Below are 8,617 nucleotides of genomic sequence, written 5' to 3' on the forward strand. Positions count from 1 at the left end.
TGGATTTTTGTAAGAATTTATGTATATTATTAAACGGGTTCATATGGTAAACCTGTCTCGGTGAGTCATTCCGCGCCCACACGACAGTATTGACCGCTCAGCTGTCGAAAACACCTCACCCCTAATCGGCTGACCTCACAATACAAAAAACTTCAATAAATTAACCTAATTCTACCATTCTGTTGTTGACCCAATATATTACTCTGCTCTAAACTGACATAATCAACGCATATTTTCAAAAAACTAAAATTCTATATCTCTAACCTGTAAGTTATCATTTTCCGACTCAGATAATAAAGAAATTATTAAATTGTTGTGCCTTACTTAAAAAACACTCAAACCACTCTTGACGTAACGTAAANATTGAGTTGATTATATTGGAGAAAAAGGAAGAATGTTAGAAAAAGGATAAAAAACATGAGACTAAACAACACCGAATCATTTTGGTTCATTCACTACAATGAAAATAACTGTAAAATTGCTTGGATACATAACCGATAAAGCCATCTAATATTGCTAAATTTAAGTATTTTTTCTTTATCTTTGTGTATATTTTGTTATACTTTCAGCCTCCTTATGTTTCATCTAAGAAATCTGTCAGTGTCGCCATTGAATCAAGTGACATTCTTTGCCGTTTCATTAATGGGAGAAATGCTTTATATATCTGTGTATGTATTGTGTTAGGTTTCTGTTTCGGGTTGTTTACTCAATTTTCGTGGTAAAACTCGTTTGAATTGTTAAAAATTGCTACTCTGGATTGAACTCCAGTTGATAAATAACACTATTTTACGAAGCAAGCTTTTGTCGGCGGTCAAGGTGACAACCTGCCGTTCTGGATGACCCGGAATCGGACGCGTCGATCCCGGGTCATCCAGAACGGACTATCCTCGAAAAATTCCTGCAGAGTTTTCGGAGGGTGGTCCATTCGGATACGTCCTATTGTGGGCCTGGCCGAACCCATAATGGATCTGAAAAAGAGGATCTGTTAGTATTCACATGGCGGAAAGAGTTAAAAGAAAACAAGCTTCAATATTTAAACTATTATGAAAAACATGTAATTATATCCTATTGTCATTTATGAATGAATGAATTAATTAATTAATTTAGTTAAAATAAGTTTTTTTTTTTAAATTTAAAAGTTATCTAAGTTATAAAAATTATTGCAGAATGCGATTCATAGACGGCGCTTTAAGTTTTTAAATATGGCGGCGCTCATCGTGTGTTCTTCAGTTTGCTTCGAATTCGAGTAAAGTTTTCTTTATTTCTTAATTTAATTTTGATGTACCGATATGTTAAACTTCAATATATACTTTCAATGAGCATAAATATATATTTTATAAGTTTAAATGCATTTTTATTCATAAACCTCATTCGACATTCACCTCAGTAAAGTTTGTGTTAATCTGACACTGTGTTCTTGAACCACGTGTTAGTGACCTGCATGTGCTTTTTCACCATTTTTTTTTTTTTGGTGTTTTTTTTTGCCTTTACTATTACTCTGGAGTAAGTTGGTACTAGTTTTGTTGTTTTCTATTCTCTGGATCAGCACAGAATGGTGTTAGTTAGATCAATGGGTTAATCTTTACTTACGTGGACTGTCATGGCCTGCTCTCCGGAATCTCAACAGCATTCATCTTTCGAAGTAAATTTGAATAATTTTATCATCTGTTTTTCGCTTTTGGCTGTCTTTCGCAATGGATGTTAGTGAGTCGACATCGCTTGATTTTTTTCGATGTTTAGATTCGCAGTTTCCAGAGTTAGATGTTGACAAGAGAATTTCATCTGATGTTAAATTTGCTATTAAGTTCAGCCTACAACCTGTTGACGCTGATTGCGACAAATGCGATGGTCAGCGGAAACTGTTATTTAGAAAAGACACTGATTTTATTTATTTTAGATGCTACAAATGTAAGACAAACAGTTCACCTCTTGAAGGAACCTTTAAAGGTAAATTCGGAAAGAATTCGTGGGCCACTATTTTTTCATTCATANCTCAATAAAGTTTGTGTTAATCTGACACTGTGTTCTTGAACCACGTGTTAGTGACCTGCATGTGCTTTTTCACCATTTTTTTGTGTTTTTTTTTTTGGCCTTTACTATTGCTCTGGAGTAAGTTGGTACTAGTTTTGTTGTTTTCTGTGCTCTGGATCAGCACAGAATGGTGTTAGTTAGATCAATGGGTTAATCTTTACTTACGTGGACTGTCATGGCCTGCTTTCCGGAATGTCAACAGCATTCATCTTTCGAAGTAAATTTGAATAATTTTATCATCTGTTTTTCGCTTTTGGCTGTCTTTCGCAATGGGTGTTAGTGAATGGACGTCGCTTGATTTTTTTCGATGCTTAGATTCGCAGTTTCCAGAGTTAGATGTTGACAAGAGAATTTCATCTGATGTTAAATTTGCTATTAAGTTCAGCCTACAACCTGTTGATGCTGATTGCAACAAATGCGATGGTCAGCGGAAACTGTTATTTAGAAAAGACACTGATTTTATTTATTTTAGATGCTACAAATGTAAGACAAACAGTTTACCTCTTGAAGGAACCTTTAAAGGTAAATTCGGAAAGAATTCGTGGGCCACTATTTTTTCATTCATATGGCATCTTATTTGCATCGAGTGCTCGTTGAGTGCCACGTGTTTGGCGGTAGGAGTGAGTTCAAGAACGGCTACTGACTGGGGAAATTTCATAAGACATGCAATGATGATTTCCTTGCACAATTTAACAAAAATTAAAATAGGAGGACCTGGTAAGATTGTTGAGGTCGATGAAATTGTTGTAAGTAAAAGGAAGAATAAAAAAGGGAGGAAATTGAAAGGAACTTGGGTTGTAGGTGGAATATGCCAAGAGGACAAATCATGTTTCCTGTGCCAAGTAAAAGATAGGTCTGAAGCAAGCCTTAATTGGGTTGTTAATACATTTGTTCATTCTGGAACCATTGTCTACACAGATGAATGGAAGGATTACACTCATATAGACGATTTACAAGGACTCGATATTCATCATGAAACAGTAAAGCATGCTGAAAATTTTGTTAATCCTGTTACGGACATCCATACTCAAAGTATTAAACAATTGTGGGGTTGTTTAAAGAACAAAAAGAACCTTCCAATTCATTATACCGACGATCTGTGTGATTCTTATTTATATGCCTTTATGTATAAAAAGCTTTTGAAATGGGAAACATTAAAACCAGGAGAACGATTCGAATTGTTTCTTCATCATTTAAGTAAGATTCATCCTGGAGCCAGTCGTGTGCCAATATGGAAGGAACCAGAAACTGTTCCCACAGCCCCAAAAGCTATCACCAAGAAGGAAAATGTAAAGAGAAAAAAAGAAGAAATGTGTGTTAAAAGCAAAGGGAAAGAATCAACTGAATTAACAAAGCAGGATGCCCCTACTGATGTCAGAGAATCTAGTTCTATGTACAAGAAGCATAATAAAATGGAGTAAAACTATATTAATCGTGAGTAAAACTTATTTTTTTGGTCTTGCTAGTATTGCACCATCATGGAGATGGTCACACGTTCTAACCTAACTTAACTATTTTAATAGATTACCAATAATTTGGTAATTTATTAGAATAGGTTAGATTAGAACGTGGGATCAAATTCTATCTAGATAGTCCCAATGGCTTCACTTCCGACTGTTCATACTTCCAATGGACCTCCCAGAGGAGAGCTGTTGGCAGGCCATGGAGTATTTAATGTCATTAGTTATTGATTCACAGTAGTTCAAAATAAAACAAAATAAAAAAAAATGGAAACATCTACTAAAAATATAGTTTTACTTTTGGATGGAGGATTATTGCATAAAAAATTTAGTTAGTGTCACCTACGTCGGATTTCTAATTGCACATGCTGTTGAGATTCCGGAAGTGCAGTCATGACAGTTCACGTATGTAAAGATTAACCAATTAATGTAGTGTTTACTTAACTGGTCTTTCTCTAATTCAGTTTTTCTGTGTAAACTGTTCATTCTTAGTTATTAAGTTAGTTTGATGTATTTAGCTTTTGCAGTTTCTGTGTTTTTGGGCTGTTTTCGGTTGTGTTGTGTTGTTGTGACAGTAGGCTGTGGTAGAGTTGTCCTTTCTGTTCTTCTATCTTTTTTCCTTCTTAAGTTAATTTCTATATTTATTAATTAGTATATTAGGTATTATTTTAGTATTTGTAAGTTTTTGTTTGTTGTTTTGAAGTGTTTGTCAATCTTGTGCTTATGGTTGGATCCAATTCCTTCTTGGGTTAAAACTATTTTCTTACCATTATGCTTTATCTTATAATTTTATTTTTTTAAGATACGTACTTGATATACGTTTCCAAAACACATAGAATCTTTTGTTGTCGATAAGTATAAAAAGTGCTATAAACAAAACAATCATAGGACAACTTACTGAGTATGCACTGTTTCATATGCTATTGCTTAAGTTCATTGACATTGCAGAGTATTGTATTGAACGGTGGACATGTAGAAAGCATGTCTGTGACCTCTCTCACTGTCACTTGTGATGTAACTATCTTAAAACATCACTTGCTTCGGTTACATGACATCTCTGATGTATTTTCTGAAAATGTTTTGGACTCCAAAGAGACTGCAAATCAGTTTGATAAACATGTATTTGTCACCTTTACGGTAATACTATAACATTATATGACAAAACCCACCAAGTTAAGATTTGATGATAATTTATTTTTTCAGGATTAAGTCCACAAGAACGAAAAAAAAAAAACAGAAGAAATATATTATCAAATTACTTCAAAATTCAGATTACCATTGCAATCTTTTTACCAATATATTAGTAAGCTTCAATATTAGTAAGCTATTTCATTGTGTATAATGAAGGTGAAAAGTATCACTGCTACAGTAAGTTTACTTTGCAACTTTTATTGGATTTTGTGTATTTTACTATCATATCTTTGTTAAAACGAAAGCACATGCAATACAAAATATTAGCTTTTGCTGAAAAAGTAGCAGTTACACATGAAGTGAAAAAGGGATTAAAAAAGAAACCTGACATTGCAATAGACTGGAATTCCACTGAATGCATTGTCCACCTATATAAAAAGTAAGAACAAATTTTGAACAATGCGATTGAATAGAGTGGAAAAGATAGGAAGAGAGTAAGAGAACCAGAAAATTCAGATGTTGATGAGTGCATGTTGAAATGATTAAACGGACATGAGACAAAGCCATTCCAATAAATAGACATCTCCTTAGAGCTAAAGCTGAAGAATTTGCTTGTGGCCTAGGAAAGAGTGATTTTAAAGCCAGCACTTGTTGGCTTTAAGGAAAGAATAGGATATTTCTTTTTTACTGTTTGTGGAGGAAGCAGTACTGTTGATGTACAAGAGGGTGATAGGTGAAAAAGTGATTTGAAAAATGATTCAAGATAGAGATGCCAAAGACATTTTTAATGCTAATGAAATTGGACTTATAATTGCATCTCAAACAAAACATTTCAAAGATGAGCATTGCTGTGGCAGCAAACATAACTAAGCTTTTCTTGTTATGTTTGCTGTAGCATAATACTTGTAGTTGGTACAAACAAGGCTCGATTGGAAAAATTTACCTTGTTTGATAATTGGGAAGTCAGTCAATCCATGATGCTTCAAAAATGTTAAAACCAAGCCAGTGGAATATCAATCAAGCATGAAAGCATGGATGATAAGTGAAATTTTTGAAACATGGCTTTTAAAAATTGAGGAAAAGTTTGGAAAACAAAACTGAGAAATCCTGTTGTTTATTGACAACTGTACTTTTTTGTGCATAAATGTTTATACCTGATTCTAAGTGTTAAGTACTGCCAGAAGTGAATCAGGTGCAGTGTTACTTCGTTCTATCTGTTACCAAAGTGCTTGAAAATATACCATTTTGTTCTTTGATGAGTTGTGCGAGGAAAATTATCAAGAGGAGCATTTTCTAGGGTTTTACACTAACAATACTAATCACTGCTTGCTACTCTAGCTGTGTATGTGTTGCATTGCATCAGCAACGAAAATAAGATAGCACACAACACCATTCCTGTGATGGAAAATGTAAATGTTATGTTTCATTCCTCAAATATGACATCAGTATCTCACTGATGGATCAAGGAGCAATTAAAATTTTAAAACACCACTGTTGTTGCCTTGTGGTCCAGAACATCCTGTCAGGCACTTAACCAACATAAATGATAAGGTCAAGATCAACCTGATACAAGCTGCTTGGTTGTGAGTTTCAAACCACAACCATAACCAACTGCTTTTAAAAAGCTGACTTCTGTCATTTAGAAGATGAAAATATAGATGATGATAAAGAGATTGTGCCTGTTGTGAGTAGGTAGATGTGGAACAAGGTATAGGCATTTCTTTTGAGGACTTTGTTAAATGAATGACAATGTGGCAGTTAGTGGAGTACTTACAGATATTGAAATTTTGGCTGATATGCTGAAAAACAAAAATTTTTCAGCATATCAGCCAAAATATATCAGCTCTTTCCATATTCAAATGATTCGCTAACAGAGTAAACATGAATTTTGCATTAAAAGTGTGCTGGAATAGAGAAAGGTGTTTTGTTTTATTTATATTTAATATTTCCAGTAAGCATTTAATTATTTGTTTTTATTTTTTTTTTCTAGCTTACTTTAACACCCTCAAAGTCACTTTGTTTTCTCCACAAGTCCCTAGACGTTATAGAATACAGATAGGCACATACGTATCTTTTGTAAACACATATACATATCCTGTCATATCTTTACCATTACTTCAAGGAAATGCACTTTGTGTTAAGAACCTTGCTTTTATTGGAGTGTCAAACTCAAAATAGCATCTAAAACTTCCATGAACTCTTCATCATCTCTTCACCTATTGCAAACACCTTACTACCAGTTGCAATATCTGCAAAAACTCATACATAATTCTCTCCTTCACCATATCAATTATTTTTGCTAACATCTGCAATTGATAAATTAACAGCAAATCTCTTCTGTTTATACAAATATTTATTATGCATAAAGAATGCATTAGGTACTATGTTGTGAATCAAGATACACACAGATTTCAGTCTCAGATTGGGAAACTGATTCCTTTCCACCAAAATGCTCACGAAATAAAAAGGCCAGTTCTTGACTCATAGATGGGTGCAAAGACTTGACAATATCAAACGTTATTCCACTTGCACATTCCTAATCTTCGTCAATGTCACTGTTGTATCTAACCACTTTCACACAAAAACTTTTCTACTTTTTTTCTACATTAAACATTGAGCAGGACTACTATTCAATTAGGGATTCCTGTTGCAATTTTATGTAACCAAACAGTCTTGGAGCATTATGTGATTTGGATACCTCTGCCATCAGAAACCTCAGAATGATGGATTTCATGTTTCTTAACTTCATTCTCAAGCTATTCAAACTAACTCTTTTATCTTATTGGCTTTCATGACATGAGACTCACTTTTCTGGTTGGAAGAAATGTATAGAGGACATGATTAGGAATTATGAGAGTTGATAAAACAAAAGTGTTAGTAGTATTTAAGAAGTTGGACTATGATAGGATATTGCAGATGCATATTGAGGAGGGAGACTTCATTTTATTATTAAAAGAAAACATGAAAATCTTGATCATAGTTAGAATGGAATTATTTGAATTACAAATAACTTGAAAATTTAAGTCATTGCAAACAAGGTAAGGAGTGCTGTGATATGTTTGAATCATACTCATGCACCAACTGCCATTTTTATATTCATATTGAATTACGATTGCTAATCCTTTCAATGAGATAACAAAGAGAAACATTATTATTTTACACTTGAATTATTTTTTATGCACTTTTATATAAAAGTCAACTTTTGTAATGATGTAATATAATTTTTCTTTCATTTCAGTTAATTATGGAGAGTGAATTTCAACAGAGTTTCAATATAAGGAATAATTTTGGTTGTAATAATGCAATAGGTAAGATGATTAAGACTTCTAATCCCTATAATATATTTTATAGCTATGTCCATGTAAGGGAAATGTTAACTTGATAACATTTGATAAAATTTGAAAATATTTTATGTATAATGCATGCNCTAATCCCTATAATATATTTTATAGCTATGTCCATGTAAGGGAAATGTTAACTTGATAACATTTGATAAAATTTGAAAATATTTTATGTATAATGCATACAGGTTTAAATGTACTTTTATGTTTTCATTATTATTTCCCCTCAATATATCAGGTAACCAAAAAAGTTCTGTCGTTTTTTGTTGAAAGAAAACGAACATAAAAATGTGTAGGGAATAACACAATTTATTAATCAAAATAACCACCCTCACATTCAATAACCTTTTCCCAACAGGAACAACAAACAACAAGCTTATAAATTCCATTTTTATAAAAGTCACGATTTTTAGAGTTGAAAAACTTCTCTAACTCTGTTTCCATAGCCCCTCTATTTTTGAACTGTCGATTTCGCAAATGATTATCTAGGCTTAAAAATAGGCGATAGTCAGAAGGGCTAATGTCAGGGGAATAAGGAGGGTGCAAAAGAGGTTCCCATCCAATTGTGTCAGAGGTCATACGCGCGACATGATGCCTATAGCATTATTGTGTAGGAAAAGAACGCCTTTATGGTTCACTAACGCTAGCTGTTTA

The 8,617-nt window shown here is 33.3% G+C and overlaps 1 protein-coding gene across 2 annotated transcripts; it reads left to right on the forward strand.

Moving 5' to 3' along the window:
* Positions 1–1,176: 1,176 nt before the first annotated feature.
* LOC111641097 lies at positions 1,177–8,017 on the forward strand. Of its 2 annotated transcripts, none has more exons than XR_002759357.1 (2): positions 1,177–1,246; positions 7,861–8,017. XR_002759357.1 is itself a non-coding variant. In XM_023387214.1 (2 exons), the coding sequence occupies exon 1, from the start codon at positions 2,301–2,303 to the stop codon at positions 3,450–3,452; it is 1,152 nt and encodes a 383-aa protein (XP_023242982.1). In that variant the 5' UTR covers positions 2,016–2,300; the 3' UTR covers positions 3,453–3,465; positions 7,861–8,017. The 2 variants fall into 2 exon arrangements, 1 of the variants encoding a protein (XP_023242982.1); XM_023387214.1 differs by lacking the exon at positions 1,177–1,246 and adding an exon at positions 2,016–3,465.
* The last annotated feature ends 600 nt before the right edge of the window (positions 8,018–8,617 follow it).

This window comes from Centruroides sculpturatus, unplaced genomic scaffold (assembly GCF_000671375.1).
Source record: "Centruroides sculpturatus isolate CEXI.00-Female unplaced genomic scaffold, Cexi_2.0 scaffold1446, whole genome shotgun sequence".
Lineage (NCBI taxonomy): Eukaryota > Metazoa > Arthropoda > Arachnida > Scorpiones > Buthidae > Centruroides > Centruroides sculpturatus.

Bases quoted from the DNA above. Each gene is read 5' to 3' on its own strand.
- LOC111641097 (XM_023387214.1), top strand. From the start codon at position 2,301: ATGGGTGTTAGTGAATGGACGTCGCTTGATTTTTTTCGATGCTTAGAT.